Raw genomic sequence first — 19,521 nt, forward strand, 5'->3', positions numbered from 1 at the left:
CCTCATAACAATGTGCGAGCTACAGATGCCTTATAACAATGTGCCAGCCACAGATGCCTTATAACAATGTGCCAGCCACAGACGCCCTCATAATGTGCCAGCCACAGATGCCTTATAACAATGTGCCAGCCAGACGCCCTCATAATGTGCTAGCCACAGATGCCTTATAACAATGTGCCAGCCACAGATGCCTTATAACAATGTGCCAACCACAGACGCCCTCATAATGTGCCAGCCACAGATGCCTTATAACAATGTGCCAGCCAGACGCCCTCATAATGTGCTAGCCACAGATGCCTTATAACAATGTGCCAGCCACAGATGCCCTCATAACAATGTGCCAGCTACAGATGCCCTCATAACAATGTGCCAGCCACAGATGCCCTCATAACAATGTGCCAGCTAGACGCCCTCATAACAATGTGCCAGCCACAGACGCCCTCATAATGTGCCAGCCACATGGAAGACGCGGCTACACACGGAAGATTGCGCAGCAGTCACATGACCAGACCCCTCCTATGGCCCAGCAGCTGCCCCTAGAGCCTTCATTATTTCCCTATTCGTGTGCAGCATAATGACCCGTCCAGACCCCACCCCCTCCTAATATAGCTCTCCCGTCACCATAGAAACCACCTGCTCCCCTGTAGCTCTTGCTATCGTCCCGCCCCCGGGCTTGCTGCTGGTTGGCTGTGCAGTACCTAATTGGCAGCTAGACAGACAAATAATCATTCGCATAAAAAAAAAATGTAAATGAAAAAATAATCCAATACCACGATGACGTCATCAGTCGGCGCCGAGATTCCTGCGTTTCACGTGTGGGGAAGTATGCTATAAGGTAAAGATGAAGCGATACATAGCGCAGGGAGCCGTAACTGCTTGTCATTGATATGTCATTGTATAGAGAGCAGGGATAGTTGTGAATAAATTACCAGACATTTCATATACATATGTATTTATTATACTAAAGGAACACAATAAGACTACAAGTCCCAGCGTGCCTTGTACTTATTACTATGTGCTCTTTATAGATCTAAAGATTTCTACACCTGTAATGCAGGGGTCAGCAACCTTCAGCACTCCAGCTGTTGTGAAACTACAACTCCTAGCATTCCATGACAGCCGAATGCTTTATTATTCCAGCCAAAGGCTGTCAAAGCATGCTGGGAATTGTAGTTTCACAACAGCTGGAGTGCAGAAGGGTGCTGACTCCTGCTGTAATGTATAGCCAAAGACCTAAAACATGTATCATATAGTGGTGGGACCCCCATTATATAGAATCAGGTTAGAAGGAGATGAATGGATGGGTGACCGTCAAAGTCTATGGAAACTCATTGATTAAAATGGAAACTAATCGCAAGTGTGTGGCCGGGGGCCGGGGATCAGACACCCCTGTACTCTGGATTAGTGGGGATCCAATAAGATAGCGAATAAATATACCATAAATGTATCCAAGTATGGCGAAATACAGCGGTGTGAGGGCTTATTTTTTACGGGAGGAGTTGTAGTTTCTATTGGTAACATTTAACTCCTTAGTAATCACCAATACGCCTTTTCACGGCAGTCACTAAGGGGCCTTCGGCTAGGCCGTCGCCTTTTTACGGCGGCCCAGCCTAAGCCCCCCATGCAGTCTGGAGCCGGGGCTCGGCTGTCTGATGACAGCTGAGCTCCTGCTCCAACAGCCGCGATCAAAGTTTACTTTGATCGCGGCCGTTTAACCCGTTAAATGCCGCAGTCAATAGCGATGTCAATGTAACTTGTTTACGGAGGCTCCCTCTCTCACCCATCGGCGGCCCGTAAATACAATCGCGGGCCTCCAATGGGGTGCAATGGCAGCCGGGGGCCTGATAAAAGCCCCCAGGTCTGCCCTGGGCACATGAATAGATTGCCTGTCAGATTTACACTGACAGGCAATAATGCTTTGGTATACTAAGTATACCAAAGCATTATAGCAGCGATCTGAAGATCGTACAGTATAAAGTCCCCTAGTGGGACTAAAAAAATAAATAAGTCATGTAAAATAAAAATTACAGTAAAAAAATAAAAACAATTTTTTCCATAAAAAGTGGTTTTCTTTAGTAAAAGTAAAAAAAAAAAAATAAAAGTACACATATGTGGTATCGCCACGACCGTAATGACCCAAACAATAAAGTTAATATGTAAATTAAACCGCAAGGTGAACGCCGTAAAAAAAAAAAAAAAGCCATGGCGAAAGTCATAATAAAAGTTAATCAATAAGTCCCATGCACCCCAAAACAGTACCAATCAAAACTACGTCTCGTCCCGCGAAAAACAAGCCCAAAAAATCACTACATTGACAGAAAAATAAAAAAATGACGGCTCTTGGAAAGTGACGATGCAAAAACTAATAATTTTAGTTCAAAAGTGTTTTTATTGTGCAAAAGTCGTAAAACATAAAAAACCTCCACATATGTGGTATCGCCGTAATCGTACCGACCCATAGAATAAAGGTAACGTGTTATTTATGCCGCACCGTGAACGGCGTCAATTTAAAACGCATAGAACAAGGGCGGAATTTCAGGTTTTTTTTCTATTCCCCCCCCCAAAAAAAGTTAATAAAAAAATGATATGTACCCCAAAATGGTGGCATTAAAAAGTACATCTACTCCCGCAAAAAAACAAGTATGTCGACGGAAAAATAAAAAAGTTATAGCTCTTTGAATGCGACTATAGCGCATGAGCGCGCTCTATACATTACCCAGACGTAATGGCGCGTCTAGGTGCGGGAAGGGGTTAAATCAGCCGTTGAGCTGATTGGGATACAAGAGGGTTACACTAGTTTAGCCCCTCCCCCAGCTTTGTGTGAATGCCCCTATAGACATAAAAAAGGTCTACGGTGGCCAAGAGGGGATTTAAAGTCACGCAGCCTAAGGTTATAAGCCATGATGGCAGAGCCTAGTTGTCACCCGCAAGACCACTCTGCCATCCGTCTGTTCTCAGTTGTCCACTTCAATCACTCACAGGGATTTTTCGAACGCTATTTCTGCTATTAACAGGGTTTTCTGATTGTAGTAAGTGACGGCATATTGCTAGGATATGCCGTCATTTACTGATCGGTGGGCATCTACCTCCCTGGACCCTGATCGATCCTTAGAAATGACGGTCGTAGCGCTAAGTTCTTCTCAATGTTTCCATGTATAGCGACGCTCCCTGTCTAGCGTCATCTTATCACATTCACCTCATATGAATGTCATAGTGGGGGGTAAATCGCTTGGGAACGTCCTCTGTGAGCCAGAACGGAGAGACACCCTGCATCTGAACGACCGTAAAATACTACAGCTTCTCCTGGCTGTTTGTTGGGGGTGCCAGTAGCTGGACCCGTGTTGGCTGCTATCTGGAAGGGGTTGTCTGTGATGACACATTCCCTTTACGGCAGAGGGAAACATGTATAGGACAAATTTGGGGGGACCCAGCTATATACCCACCATGGTGGACATAATTTAAAGTATAGGACCCCCTCCATAACTACTAGTTGAACTTCCACGATTTGTAGGAGTGAACCCTAACGTCTCTGTTTTTCACACAGGTCTATGTTTTTTGTCAAGTGGAGCTGAAAAGATGGCAGGACGGGGGAGAGGTGGGGCCCGGGGCCAGATGACATTTAATGTTCAGGCCATTGGCATTGGAAGGGGTGAAACGTTGCCTCCACCCACCCTTCAGCCTCCCCCTCTGTTTCCTGTAAGTGATGTTTTTGTTTTGTTTTTTCCTATTAAATTTTAGGTCTAACTTGGAGCTACACTCTTAAAGGGTTTGTCCAGGATGAGAAAAACATGACTGCTTTCTTTCAGAAACAGCGCCACACCTGTCCACAGGTTGTTTGGGGTATTGCAGCTCAGCTGTATTTACTTAACTACTTACTGACATTTGACGTAGGGTTATGTCATAGCTGGCAATGTGAAATATGGAGCAGAATCGCGGGCTGAGCAGCCATGTTTTTGTGATCCTATACAATGCCTTTGACTAAAGGGGTGGTCCTATCAGGACATGTAATTTTCATATACCTCATAAGTATATGGACGTTTTAGAGGAAAGACCAGTGCAGTGGTCACATGGGCTGCAGCGTCATCCAGGGAGGCCGGACTGGACTGCGATGGAGGGACGCGTCTCTATTAGAACAACCTACGTATGTATGAGCAGCGGAAATTCCGTCCGATAATTCCGTTTTCGGACGGAATGTACTGCAGGTTCCAGGTCTGATACGGCGCGTGGTTTTTACACAGAGTATCCGTCCTGTGGGAACCCGGCCTTGTAATACCACATTTCATTCTTCAGGTAACAGTCCAGGGACTCAGAGCGTGACCACTGCTGCGGTCGCTATTTTATGTCACCCATAGTGGTTGCCACTTCCCTTCAGGAGCTCCTCTGACCTTACTAGTCATTACTTTTCTGTATTGGATTCTTGTCGTGACTCGGAAATCGAGTGTCGAACATGACAGAAAGCATGATAGGATCCTTGCATAGACTTATTTAGAATTGTTCTTCTTGTTTTATATAAATAAAGTTCATTTTATAATGAAAAATTTGTATTTCAATGTATCGCCATTTTCGAGATCTTTGCTGTCAGTGAATGGAAACATTCTTATTTAGATCCGGAGACTAAAAAAACTTTACAGACCTAATACTTATAGTCTGCTATGTCTCTATCTCTTTATAGTATAGACTCTGGGCTCTTAACCTGTATTACATGTACCCCGGGGGTACTCGCACTGTCCTCATGTTGTATTTTTTAAAAGGTGCAGCAAAGTGTATGATCATAGCCTTGAGGGGAATTTAGGTAATTTATTTGAGTAGAAGATACTTAAAATATTGAGAACACCGGTCTAGACAATAGTCTATGAACTTTAAGGCCGAATTCAGGCGAACACGGGGAAACTCGGACGTGAAAAACGGCTGTTTTTCACGTCCGAGTTGCCCCCGTGCGGGTCCTGTTTTCACGGATCCCCATAGACTTGAGTCTATCGAGGAATCCGTGAAAACGCTACAAAATAGGACATGTTCTATTCTTCAATGGACCCTTCACACGGTCCGTTGAAACAACGGCCGCGTGAATGGCGCTATTGAAATACATGCGTTCGTGTGACGGCCATTGTTTTAATTGCCGTCACACCGATGTATGCTACGGTCGTCTGAATTCGGCCTAAGGCGTTGACCCAGAATCACCTTTTACAGGATAGGTGATCATTGTCTGATTGCTGGGACCCCCACTAATCGTAAGAACGGAGGTCCTGAACCCCCCCCCCCCCCCCCTGTTACTACTCACTGCTCTACCGCAGTGGGGAGGACATTGAATGGAGCAGTGTTCGAGCACTCCATTCAAAGTCTATAGAACTGAGACAGCCATTGAATAGAGCGGCAGACGCATGCCCCACCGAAGCTCCATTCAAGCTCCTCCTCACTGTGAGGGTTGCAGTGCAGAGGAGTGGGGGTTTGGGACCCCTGTTGTCGTGATCGGTGGGGGACCCAGCGATCAGGCAATTATCGGCTGTATTATGGATAGGTGATAATTTGTCGATTCTGGGAATACCCCTTTAACAAGCTGGATTCCATGCTGATTGTGTTCCCATTCATTAACAGCAAACAGAGATCTTGGAAACGTAAACCTATTAGAAAGTTGCAGAACTTTTCATTATACAATGATTAAGCTTTAGTTACGTAAAACAGCAAAACCCTTAAAAGAGATTGTGGTTTTTTGACAACCTCATCTAATTTTCGGGGTCCCCTGGAGTAAAGCTGATTGTGGAAGGTCCTGAAACTTGGATTGGACCCCGAAATAAATGCTACGGATGAAAAAAAACATCCTGTAGAGCTAAACAAGGGGACAGATCCCCTGCTTGATACAGCCCTATAATGTACTGGTTCCTGATAACGGGTTCCCCACTGTTGGGTCAGCGTACCCACTAAGGACATATTACAAGATGGTGTCTGCTCCCGACAATCCCTTATCGTGATTTCCACGATGCCATAGCGTCTCTACATCTTTTCTTCGTGCCCATGTATACATTGTCTTCCTGTACCAGGCCTTAGACTTCAAGCCAGTGCCGCTACAGACGGGTGAGGAGATTGAATATATGCTGGCCTTAAAACAGGAACTGAGAGGAGCCATGAAGAGCCTTCCTTATTACATCAAACCCGCAGCGCCCAAAAAAGGTACGCTTGCTTTCTAAAATAATTTGTGTTTAAAAGCTCTGCTTGCTGCCAGTGAATGGGAACATTCTTTGCATCCAGATGGGGGAGAAAACCCAGTTCTGATCATGTTCCTCTGACGCAGGTGGGGATGAAGTCTAACACAAAGTATTAGAAGAACTTTTGATTATGCAGTGAATAAAGGGATTGTCTCACTCAGGCTCGTATAGCTGCAATTTAGGCCCCATTCACGTCACGTTTTGACATTCCCTCTGAGGTATGCGTTGGGAAGTCTCCCGAAAGGCCAAAACGTATCCCACTGTATGGCATGTAGTGGGCTATGTCACTCGGGGACTGGCCCTGGGAAAACTCCTGAAGTCACTGTCCATACATGGACAGTGATGTCAGGAGTTTCCCTAGCCCCGGAGTCCCCGGGGCAGAGCATCAGGTAACACTCTGCCTGGGGACTCCGACACTGCTACTGACGTCACTGTCTATATATGGACAGTGATGTCGGGAGCTCCCCGAGGTATATGTTTAGCGTATACCTGTAACGGATGGCATACAGTGGGATCCCTCACCCATAGGCTCCCATGTTGACAAACGGGTAACCTGTGGTATACGTTCTTTTTTTTTTTGTAGGAACCCTCAGGATGAAATAGAGTAGTAGTCTTCATTCAAAAAAAATTATACCAGCAATAGGACACTCTTTTTCTCTCCGTCTGGGTAAAGGAGCCCCGTAAACACGTTTATCGTGTACGTCGGGAGCTTTGCAGACGACACGATAAACGTAGAGCAATAACGTGATGTGAATGGGGCCTTACACGTAATCTCTCGGGTATCCTTTAGTGTGAATGGACATATGATATTGACATCTATTTGTTTTTGGAGGAAAATGCCCTGAAATGGTGCTGGTCTGACGTCACGCATTGAATGGGCCTTTTCTGGTCCCTCATCATTTTATTATTTTGGTGATATTAAAGTAAAAATGCAAAAATAAACCCTTTAAATTAAAAAAATAAAATAAAGAAGTTGTCTCAGAACAAGAACCCCTGTCCGAATGCCCTAACTGGGCATATGGACTACATAGAGGGGGGGTCCCTCGCTCGGGACCATCTAGGTGCCTTAACAGAGAGCGGCTGTGTAAGTTCAGCTGTGGCAGACCCGACGCGTCCATGCCGAAATATGATCCTATATTCGCCGGCAGCATCTCTCTCTGGTTTTTAGGATCTCTCATTTTTCGGGACTACTTTCTGTCCGTCTGGTAATCCGTACGGTCTCTAATCCAGCAAAATGTGGGTCCCTTGGATGCCGTATTAGATGAATTTGACTATATCCATAGAGATAGGTTTTATGGCTACCATCTTGTTACATCGCTTTACTGTAAGTTTTTACAGGGCCGGCAGGTTGAAAGATTATCCACTGTCCACACACTTTTAAACGCCAGTCTTAAACTAATTTACATAGTTGGGAAATGCGCCAAATTTATTAAGAGGTGCACACCTCTTAATAAATTTGGCGCATCTTTGGCTGTCCGTGCAACAGAAATGCAAATCTACGTCTGCCATGATCAGGTGTAGATTTGTACCACAACTGACACGAGTTTCTGGCATAAATTATGCTAAATATATCGTTCCGGCGGAGGCAGCGCCCCTTTTCTCAACACTTTCGGTGAGCTATTAAGGTGCCTACACTGAATGGGCACGATAATGGGCGATTTGGGGGATGATAATGGCCGCCTGCAATTAACTCTAATTTCCCCATTGTCGGGGTTGCTTAGCAACAGGTGCCAAAGGGAGTGGTTGGCATCCATGCTCATGTGGAGACCTGATAATTTGACCCACTACACCAGTGAAGGGATGATGGTCCATATTGATATTTGCCGCCAGCACTTTCATACTAGTGAGCTTCAGATAAAGATGTCCATCCATACATCCACACCACTAGGGGCAATCTGTATATGGCTTCTATTCAGGCTCATAGGAGTCAAACGCAGCAATATAAAGATCGCCTCCTAGAGGTGGTAAAGATTTCTACAGTATGTGGAGTTGGGGGGCAGAGGATACAGCTAAAGATGCAGCATTATAGTCTTATCAAGTATATATATGACAGTCGTTTACTACCCCTTTAATTATTCCTACACTATTGGAGGGATTCAGCAAGACTAGTGCAGACAAAATTGAGCAGTTGCCCATAGCAACCAATCAGATCACTGCTTTCATTCTACAAATGGCCTCTGGAAAATTAAAGCTGGAAGCTGATTGGTATATACATAGGGGGATGTATCAGAACTGGTACAAAGTGAGAGGGGAACAGTTGCCCATGGCAACCAATCGGATTCCTCCTTTCATTTTTCAGAGGCCCTTTGGAAAATGAAAGTAGCTTCCTGATTGGTTGCCATGGGCAACTACTCCATTTTGTCTGTGCACCAGTTTTAATAGCTATATTATACATGTTTCCAGATTATTGGATAGTTATAAAAGAGTATATTAAAGGATACAGCGACTTCAAAAGGAAATTCCACAAAATAAATACTAAATCCACATGAAATCACTTTGTTTCATGGTCTGTGGAGTTCCTATGTATTTACCTCTTATTCTGTGCATGATCGTCAATTATTGGACCTTATCGTATATAACCCAGTCAGCAAGGGGTTAAGGAAAACGATTTAGTTCCCCTAGCACAGTAAAATTCCTTTAATTTGAGGTATTCCGAATTATCAATTTTTTCTGGATTATCAGATAGTTTTAGAAAAGTATATAAAATTTTGAATTTTTTTGCCAGAAATAAAATGTTCTAGATTATCAGATGCCAGATTAAAGGAATTGTATTGTACTTCCAGCAGCAGCCATGTTTATCATGTGCTGTCGGATAGTCGTCCCCGTCATTTTATTGTTTGGTTGTAGCGAGAGATTAGTCTCCAGCTGATGCGTCTCACGTCGTCTTCATAACCCAGTGCCCGGCAGAGGAGATTAATTAGCGGGAGCCCGTCACGCCATCTGTCTGTGCAGGATTTATTACCTCGGGTCAATGCATTGTCATATAGTGAGGTAACGAGACCGCGTCCGTGCATGGCTTTATATATAAAGACGGTTCCTGTTTTGTGCCACACGTTGCACCAGCGACTACCCGCAGGCTGAGGCTCAGTCACCTCTGATTGGTCGACGGCTGCTGCCCTCACTGTCTACGTTTTTCTATTGATTTTGCCTGTCGGTGACGCACGCGGCGCTGCCTCTATTTTTATCCTCTTCTTTTTTTTTTTTCTCCTGCTCAGATGTGGAACGATACTCTGATAAATATCAGACGTCTGGACCTGTTGACAATGCCATTGACTGGAACCCCGGTAAGATCTCGCTGCTCTATTGTGTTCAGGAAGGGAAAGATCTGTAGGCTCGCTGATCTACTCCATTATTAGGTCAGGGCTATTACTGCAACCCAATAAAAAGAAGTAATAACCGTGGCGCGGTGATATAATGGGGTGATAGATGATATATTCTGTGTATGGCGCATCGCTCAGGATAGCTAGTGATTGTGGATTTAAAGGGGCTTTCCTATGAAAACACTTTTATTGCTTGTTCATTTGATTAGCCATAAATGTCTGACTTCTGGATCGCAAACTGATCCTGAAGTGCCGCAAATTCACTCTCTATTATAATCTATAGGATATTTGGAAGCAGGTATCATGAGGGGCCCTACAAGAGTGGCACCCTCCTGAGGGATCCCTATGAATTGCACCATGCCAAAAGCTCCCCAAGAATGGCACCATCGAAAAGGGCCCTTCATGAATGGCACCATCTAAAAGGGCCCTCCATGAATGGCACCATGCTGAGGGCCCTACAAGAATGGCACCATGCTGAGGGCCCTACAAGAATGGCACCATGCTGAGGGCCCTACAAGAATGGCACCATGCTGAGGGCCCTACAAGAATGGCACCATGCTGAGGGCCCTACAAGAATGGCACCATGCTGAGGGCCCTACAAGAATGGCACCATGCTGAGGGCCCTACAAGAATGGCACCATGCTGAGGGCCCTACAAGAATGGCACCATGCTGAGGGCCCTACAAGAATGGCACCATGCTGAGGGCCCTACAAGAATGGCACCATGCTGAGGGCCCTACAAGAATGGCACCATGCTGAGGGCCCTACAAGAATGGCACCATGCTGAGGGCCCTACAAGAATGGCACCATGCTGAGGGCCCTACAAGAATGGCACCATGCTGAGGGCCCTACAAGAATGGCACCATGCTGAGGGCCCTACAAGAATGGCACCATGCTGATGACCCTACAAGAATGGCACCATTCTGAGGGCCCTACATGAATGGCACCATGCTGAGGGCCCTACATCAATGCCACAATCATGAGGGCCCTCCAAATGTGGCACCCTCCTCAGGGCTCCCCATGAATGGCACCATCCTGGGGTTCCTTCAGGAATAGCGCCATCCAAAGAGCTCCCTTAATGAATGGAACCATCCTGAGGGCTCACAATGAATGGCTTCATCCGGTGGGCTTCTCCATGAGATAATACAGAGGGCCCCCATGAATACTGCCATCCGGAGGGATTCTCCATGAATGGTGCCATCCACATAGCTCCCTATACATGGTTCCATCCAGAAGGCGTCCTATGAAAGGTTTCCACCTATAGGACTACACATAAATGGTTTCAATCCGGAGTGCCCCCATGCATTGGATAGTGCCATATGGAGTGCCCCCAGAAATTGTGCCATTGAGGGGGCCCTGATAAATAGGACCATGGGGAAGGCCTCCATGAATACAAAATGACATCAAAGATGCATTTTTGCAGAAACCTGGCCTGTTATCTTCATTTAATGTTAATGTCTTTTCCAGATTGGAAACTTTTGCCTCGTGAGCTGAAGATCAAAGTGAGGAAGATACAGAAAGAGAGTAAGTGTATTTTCCCTCATGCTTTACATTACATGCATATTGCCGTATTTGAGGCCTAATCCATAAAAGTTGTGTCCCCTTTAAAAAGTAAAAGCTCTTTTGCAAAAGTTTTCATCAGTGGAGACCCCCATCGTTGCTAAAACAAAGGTGCAGAAACACTCAGTTGAGCACCCTGTACCTTCGGCTCTGATCGGCGCTCCTTGTTAGGCTGAAGACGGCTCCTAGACGTTCTATGTGACTCCGCACCCAGAACCCGGACCCCCACCCATCAAAACTTTTAATATGTCTCTATGACACATCCAAAGTTTTGTGAAAGTTTATTTACTCTTTAATTAACCCCTTCCCCCACATTGCATTCTGGGCCCTAATGGCCAAGCCATTTTTTCAATTTTTCAATTGTCACATTCGAAGAGCTATAACTTTTTTATTTTTGCGTCAACATAGTTGTATAAGGTCTTGTTTTTTGCGGGACGACTTGTAGTTTTTATTGGTACCATTTGACAGTAGATGTGACTTTTTGATCACTTTTTATCACATTTTTTTAAGTCCGGATTAACAGAAAACAGCAATTCTTCCATAGTTTTTTTATTTTATTTTTTACGCCGTTCACAGTGCAGGTTAAATAATGTAACCGCTTTATAGTCGGGGTCGTTACGGACGCGGCGATACCAAATATGTGTAACTTTTTTGCTTTATTGTGGTTTTTTTTAATAGTAAAGCATTTTTGTAAGGGGAAAAAGTGGGTTTTTAATTTTTTTTTATTAACTTTATTCAACTTTTTTTTTTCTTTTTTACTAGTCCCACTAGGGGACTTCACTATGCGATCCTCCGATCGCTATAATAATGTGTATTACTGCCTGTCCGTTTATGCCTCCGGCATGATCTAGCAGGCATTCACTCCAGGCAGACCTGGGGGCCTTTATTAGACCCCCGGCTGCCATCGGAGACACAGACACTCGGCGATCGTATCGCCGGGTGTCGGTGGGATGAGAGGGAGCTCCCTCCCTCTCTCCAAAACCACTCAGATGCAGTGCACGCTAATGAGTGCCGCATCGGAGGGGTTAAACGGGTGAGATCGATACTAATATCGATCTCACCCGGTCGAGCAGGGACGCCCCCAGCCCTCAGCTGCCTCTGGTAGCTGAGAGCAGGGAGATTTGACGGCTCCCTGCTCTGTTTACTTTATTCTAATGCAGCGCCGTGGAATGGCGGCGCTGTAGAATAAAGCCCATTAATGACCGCCGTGAAAAGGCTTATCGGCGGTCATTAAGGGGTTAAGGACTGAGCCATTTTTCATGTTTTCGTTTTTCACATCCCGCGTTCCAAGAGCCATAACTTTTTTATTTTTCCATCAATAGAGCGACGTGAGGGCTTATTGTTTGCGGGAGGAGCTGTACTTTCCATGTAATGTACTGGGAAACGGAAAACAAAATTATTTGTGGGCTGAAAGTGGAAAAAACTAATCCCTACATTGTTTTTTTGTTTTTCGTTTTTACAGATTTCATCGTACACTTAAAATGACAACTTAACTTTATTCTGCGGCTCAATACGATTACGGTGATACCAAATATATATCGTTTTTATTTTATATATATATATATTTACTACTTTTAAAAAAACAACATTATTTTTTCTTACTACTAATAACTTTATTTAACTTTTTTTTTACACATTTTATTAGTCCCCCTGGGGGACTTGAACCAGCAATCGTTAGATTGCTGGTACAATGTACTGCAATACTAATGTATTGCAGTATATCGTCATTTTCACAGGCCCCTGTTAAGCCCTACCGGAGACACGGCTTAACAGAGGCAGACAAAAGGCAGACCTGGGGGCCTTCATTAGGCCCCCGGCTGCCATTACAATCACCGGCGCCCCCGATCGCGGTGTGGGGGCGCCGATGACCTGTCGGAGGGGGCCGCCCCCTCTTTTCAACACTTCGTGATTGACCGCAGCATTTAAGGGGTTAAATGACCAGGAAGAGCGCAATCGTTGTTCCCGACCGTTCGTCCCGAGTGTCAGCTGTAAAACAGCTGACACCCGCTGCGTATTGGGCGCGCTCAGCCTGTGGGCACCCTCCATACTTGCCTACGATGCTTATCACGTACATGTACGTGATAATGCGTCAAGTGGTTAAGGAATTTAATATACAAGTTCATCAGCACATTATGTTTTTTGAAAAATCCCTGATCAGGACAACCCCTATCCATATGCCCCCTCCAGTTGGGACCCCCCTCCTATAGCCAGCCCAGAAGACCCTGCAAAACAAAATTAATGCAGCTATTGGGGAAAAGGGAATCTACAATAAAGCTTCGTCCGTTATATCTGATATCTGGGGTTTCCACCAACAAGATCTGGTCTGTAATGCTACAATCAGCCTGAAACGGCTGATAACAGAGAACAATAGTTTGCATTCAATTGCACAGCAAATGGAAAATAGTGTCTAGAACGGCCGATAACAAAGGAGCTGTAACCATTTGAGTCTGTCGCCCTCTAGTGGCAAATTATGGTAAGACCATTGGCGATTTCTAGCCTTTACTTCTTCCTTACCCTCCATATGAATATTTTTCAGAATCTTGACTCCCTTTCGCTTTCTCTGCAGAGTCCACCATCATTCTCCCAAAACACAAGCAGAGGGTCCCGCTGGATAAGGAGGAAATCATTAAGAAGTTGGAGGTAGGTTGACTTTTACGCGGCCTCTGCTCTTCTTTATCTGGCACCTGATGATCCAGAAATCCTGATAGTCCCAAACAAATGACCTCGTAGTCCCTGGAGAAGGTTCCGCGGACCTCTCTGATGATGGCGGACACTCCCGATGATTGATGCACTCTAGATTTATAAACGTTCAGCTACGTCAGCGGAAACGCCATGTCCTCCATATTTGTCACAGTGTGGGGACCCACGTGGACCCTTCCAAGAAAACCGTTATCATGAAAATGCAATGCGCGGTGCACTGAATGGTTTAAAGCAGGACAGAGTATTTCAGGAGATCTTGTGGGAAGCAGTGACCTGTACACGTGATTATTGAGGACCGGGCTTGATGTGAAGAGGGGAACATAAACAAGAGGGCGATCACAAAGAGATAGTAGACGGATCTCGGTATATCAGCAGCACAGAGTATTTAAGGAAGGGGTGGGCTGATCTTGTGGAAGGCAGCGACCTACAAACGTGACTACTAAGGACAGGGCTGGATGTGTCAGACATGATGTGAGGAGGAGAATAGAGATATAATAGAAGGATAGCAGGATATCTCAGCAGCACAGAGTATTTCAGGAGAGGAGTGTGCTGCGCTTGTGGGAGGCAGCGACCTACACACGTGACTACTGAAGTCATGGCTGGATGTGACTGACATGATGTGAAGAGGAGAATAGAGATATAATAGAAGGATAGGATATCTCAGCAGCACAGAGTATTTCAGGAGATGAGTATGCTGAGCTTGTGGGAGGCAGTGACCTATACATGTGATTACTGAGGGCAGGGCTGGATGAGACAGACATGATGTGAAGAGGAGAATGGAGACAAGTAGGAAATCACAGAGAGATCGTAGGAGGAGCAGTGTATCTCAGCAGCACAGAGTATTTCAGTAGAGGGGTGTGCTGATCTTTTGGGTGCAGCAAACCTATACACGTGACTACTGAGGACAGGGTTCCATGTGAAAAAGGACAATAGGGACAAGAGGAAGATCACAGGGAAATAGCGGAAGGAGCAGGGTAAATCAGCAGCACAGAGTATTTTAGGAGAGGAGTGTGCTGATCTTGGGGGAGGCAGTGACCTATACACATCATTACCGAGGACCGGGCTGGATGTGACAGACATGATGTGAAGAGGAGAATAGCGACAAGCGGGAGATCACAGAGAGATCGTAGAAGGAGCCAGGGTATCTCAGCAGCACAGAGTATTTCAGGAGAGGAGTGTGTTACAGCCGGTCCATTCATATGATTATGTTGGTGAGGACAGAGCTGCAGGTGACAGGAGCAGTAAAATAATGTGAGGAGGATAATTACGTAAGTGGGAGGTCTCAGACAGACAATCAATGCCCCAGCAGCACAGAGTATTTCAGGAGAGTCTTATATACTGTAAATAATCATTGCATCAGCTTCTCTGCACGGCAAGTAATAGGGATCAGATGCCTCCATGACCCTTATTTCATCTGCAGTCAGTACCCAGCATGCACCTCTCACCTCCGTGTAGCGTAAAGTTGTGTACGCCAACATTCCCGCTCTCTCTGAGTCTTACACACAGACCCTGAACTGCTGCGATAAGCGTGGGAACGATGAAGCGAGAATTAGCAGCATTTTTCCTGTCACATTCTCCTCAGATTCCTCTCCCGCCCCCCCCCCACCAGGCAGCCATGATTGCTGTATTACTAGACTAGTCATCGTCACCTCAGACAATACCTATACATGTAATTGTTCTCTGTCACTGACAGGCAGCGCCGCTCCAGCAGCAATCACTATCTGCCATGACAGGGTGTGTAGACTCACAACGGGCGGACGTGGCGGATTTTCCATCCTTCTGGATTATTGGACGGTCATAGAAAAAGTGTATGAAACGTCACTCCTATAGGATAGATAGATAGATGCTGACCTTGTGTTCGGATGTAGCAGAGCTAAGTTAGGTGACATCACCTCAGAGACTTATCACGATACAGGTAATGCAGCCATCAGCGTAACAAATTAAGCTCTGCTACATCTGTACATAATGGGGGCGTAAAAGGACAAATTGACAGCAAATGTAAGTCCTATCACTAATGAGACCGACATTACAGTTTTCTCGGTGGTTGTCACCCAGCTTTGCCGGACCTCTGAACGGCAAATGCGTCTGGTGATGCAGTGATATAACCCCCTCTCTATTGCTGCATAACTAGGCCGATCCCTAGGAGAGTGGGATGACACACAGCTTTCCCAGAAACGGATGAATAGAATATATTATATGGTAAACACTCTTTAGTAGCGTGGTCACCCTCACCCTCATCATTACTGACTGGCTGAGAGTTGTAGTTCCGGTTTAAACATTGAGACGCTTTGTATCTTTCAGAACCTCGAGAAAAAGGAAGAGGAGGTCAGCTCTGAGGAGGAGGAAGAAAAGAAGGAAGAGGAAGAAGAGAAGGAAGAGGAGGAAGAGTATGATGAAGAGGAGCATGAGGAGGTAATGGATGTTCTATATTATAATCGACTACTGTACATTATATACGGGATAATACCTCCCCCTCCCCCCTGTAAATGAAGAAGGAGTTGTGTGACCATATAATAGCCCAGGTCTCAGAACTCCAAGGTGACTCCTAATAGTCTTATCATTCATTTTAACACCTCGGCTGCTGCAGAACATCTTTTTAAAGAGTAAAGTGGGAGCTTCTTGTTCACTGGAGATTGATCTAAAACGTCCTCATCGTTTTCAACAAAGAAGGTCTGCAGCAGCCGAGGTGTGTGTTCTGTTTAGTCACAGCGTACTGCGCAATACAGCCCCTGCTGCTGCAGAACATCTTATTAAAGAGCTAGACTTTTTTTTTTTAAAGGGGCTCTACTGTCTTATGTCAATAGGGATTTATTATTAAATAATGAAAGTTCTGCGGCTTTCTGATATACTTTGTTTTGCCATGTCTTGCCTTTTTTTAAGATCTCTGTTTGCTGTCAGTGAATGGGAACATTTAAAGGCTTAAAACCCAGTACTGACCTAGTCTGTTCATTCAGCTGAGCTTGCTACAGCGTATCAGGTTTAGGCAGTCGTCTGAGCTGATGGCTCTTTCCTACATCCTAGCAAACCCTCAGGACAGTAGAGAGAGTTGTGCCGCCGATGTGTGTAGCTCACAGAGGATTGTCTAGCCTGAATGGAGAGTAGCGGACCCTCAGCTGTGAGATGTAAGGCTTTGTAAATCTTCTACTGTGAGATTACGGATTATCAGGTAAACAGTTAATGTCTCCGTTCACTGACAGCAAGCAGAGATCTTGAAAACGGGACGTAATTGAAACACAGTGTATTAGAAAGTTGCATATTATTCAATGATTAGTGTAGTCTACCTGGATTACTCCAGGTAGACTAATACACTCTTATCCTAGTGCAGGGCCTGAGGGGGCGGAGCATGACACAGGGAGTCCCTGTGTCATGCCCCGCCCATTCAGCAGCCATAACTTTTTTTTATTTTTTCATTAACGTGGCTGTATGAGGTTTTGTTTTATGCAGGTGAATTGTATTTTTTTTTTCCTGCGCAGTTTGGGGGTGTACAAAAAATTTACTGTATTTATTTTTGCGGGATGAAGATAGAAAGAAGTGATTTGCAGCATATTTTTTTTTTTCCCGTTCACACTAAATAACTTGTTAAATAAATTCATCAGGTTATTACGGTCATGTAGATACCTAATATGTGTAGGTTTTTGTTTTTATATCTTGTATGGGCAATAAAGTATATTTTATACAATATTTTATACTCCCTTTTTTTTTTTTTTTTTTTTTAATTATTTTTTTTACTCTCATGAAGGGAAAACTTATTAACAACTTTATCCTATACTTATAATGTATTATCTTACTCCTGTACACTAATACATTACACTGTGTCACTATGACATTGTGTGCCCTAACAGCAGGCTTACATAACAGACCGCCCTGGGGTCCTTTCTAGGACCCCAGGGATGAATGCAGAGGTTTCCCCCGGTTTTTGATCGTATCAATTGTTTTTTGGTGAAGCGATCAAAGAAGGGAGTCACCTTTAATCATGAATACAGCTGGGATCGGAGGAAACTCCGATCCCAGCTGTTTAACCCTTTGATCGCCCCGATCCAAGATCGCGGCAATCAAAGGGTTAAACAGCTGGGATCGGAGTTTCCTCCGATCACAGCTGTATTCAGCAGGCTGCTCTGTTCAGGAGCTGCTTAGAGCATGAGCGTTCATAAGCCAAAGCTAAAAGACGTCGCTGTAGACTAAGGACCCGCACCGGCCGCCATCAAAGACAGTGGGCGTCGTTAAGGGGTTAAATGGCTTGTCTGGTATTACGGCCGCTATGATGGGTCATTTATAATGACTGTGGCAGCTAATCGCCACTAGGGGCGAAACATCACTGGAGAGGCGGGATCACAAAGGGAAGCACTTTTAATAAGGAGAATGGGAGTTGTTGTCCGTTCAGTGTGTATGTCCCTGGCAGAGTTCCCTCTCTCACCCCTCACTTCTTTCCTGGCAGGAGACGGATTACATCATGTCCTATTTCGATAACGGTGAAGAGTTTGGAGGAGACAGTGATGACAATATAGATGAAGCCACATACTGAACCCCCTCCCCCACCTTCTCTGTAATGGACCAATGGGGTCGGAGTTCCTCCACAGCTCAGGACGATTTTAAGGGATTTTTAATGGACCATTTTATACAAAACTTTTATCTTTTTAGTCTCTTTTAAATCTGTTCCCGCTGTGTCTCCCTCATACACAGTGCGGGGAACGGTTCTTATTTATGGACTGTGAGTCCTTTTATTATCTTCCTTCATTACAGGATCGGATCGGAGGATGTGGAAATAGTTTTATTCCATGCCATATTTTAGGAGCACCTTCCGCACCCAACTTTCTGGGAGGCCTGAACTGCCAATCCCTCAGTTATACAGTGATACATCCCATGGTCCTGGATAACTAGGCAGATTTTATTTGCAGGACTCTGGAAAAGCTGAGTGACAAGCCCTGCTGGAGCGGTAATGGCGGCCCAATCACATGATCTCTGTGACCCTTCAGTATCCATAAACCTGCCTAAATGACAGGACAGAAATGCTGCAGCGTGTGGACGGGATTCGTTATATCTCATCCACTTTGCTGCCGCAGCATTTCCGTCCCGTGTGCAGGAGGCCTTATACGTCTCTCTTTTTGCTTCCAAAAACTGCATCAGAACTGCATGTGTGAATCCAGCCTAAAGGTGTTGTCTGAGATTTAAAAAAAAAAAAAAAGATCTGATTTTTTTCCCCGAAACAGCGCCACTCTTGTCCATGGGCCATGTCTGGTATTGCAGCTCCGTCTAATACACTAGTATGCAATACCAGACACAACCCATTGATAAGAGTGGCGCTGTTTCTGGGGGAAAAAAACATCCTTTTTGCTAATCTCCAGATAATGAGCTGGGATTCTCACCAGTTATACCTTACTATAAAGTTTTTGAGCCTGGCCATAGATTTCTGAAACTAAACGCTCACAAGAAAGCCTAATGTAGTAAAAAAAACAAAACAAAAAAAAAAAACATGAAGTTTGTGTAATTATATTCATTGTTATTAAAGATTTCCCAGGCTTGAACCATTGTGTTTATGTAATATTGTCCAGCAGATGGCGTCCTACTCAACAAAATATGAAAAATAGTCTGGACTAGACAAGTTGTATATATTCAAGAGAATACACGCAAAGCTTCAAAGATTTATTTGATTTTAACTAATGGGGGAGGGGGTCATTCATAAATACCAGCGCAGGTAATATTATGGCGATCTCCCTACTTCCAGTGTGATGACAATCCCCCTTA

The 19,521-nt window shown here is 44.9% G+C and overlaps 1 protein-coding gene across 2 annotated transcripts; it reads left to right on the forward strand.

Moving 5' to 3' along the window:
- The first annotated feature begins 692 nt into the window (after positions 1-692).
- On the forward strand, positions 693-19,301 carry POLR3GL (RNA polymerase III subunit GL). Of its 2 annotated transcripts, XM_075844850.1 has the most exons (8): positions 693-835; positions 3,545-3,696; positions 6,036-6,165; positions 9,416-9,484; positions 10,987-11,043; positions 13,646-13,719; positions 16,081-16,191; positions 18,215-19,301. In XM_075844850.1, the coding sequence occupies exons 2-8, from the start codon at positions 3,577-3,579 to the stop codon at positions 18,299-18,301; spliced, it is 648 nt and encodes a 215-aa protein (XP_075700965.1). In that variant the 5' UTR covers positions 693-835; positions 3,545-3,576; the 3' UTR covers positions 18,302-19,301. The 2 variants fall into 2 exon arrangements, with proteins under 2 accessions (XP_075700965.1, XP_075700966.1); XM_075844851.1 differs by lacking the exons at positions 693-835; positions 3,545-3,696; positions 6,036-6,165 and adding an exon at positions 7,836-8,043.
- Positions 19,302-19,521: the final 220 nt, after the last annotated feature.

Source organism: Rhinoderma darwinii, chromosome 12 (assembly GCF_050947455.1).
Source record: "Rhinoderma darwinii isolate aRhiDar2 chromosome 12, aRhiDar2.hap1, whole genome shotgun sequence".
Classification (NCBI taxonomy): Eukaryota; Metazoa; Chordata; class Amphibia; order Anura; family Rhinodermatidae; genus Rhinoderma; species Rhinoderma darwinii.

Coding starts and splice junctions, on each gene's coding strand:
- POLR3GL (XM_075844850.1), top strand. CDS start 3,577: ATGGCAGGACGGGGGAGAGGTGGGGCCCGGGGCCAGATGACATTTAAT. Junction 3,697..6,035: donor AGCCTCCCCCTCTGTTTCCT/GTAAGTGATGTT, acceptor TTCCTGTACCAG/GCCTTAGACTTCAAGCCAGT. Junction 16,192..18,214: donor ATGAAGAGGAGCATGAGGAG/GTAATGGATGTT, acceptor CTTTCCTGGCAG/GAGACGGATTACATCATGTC.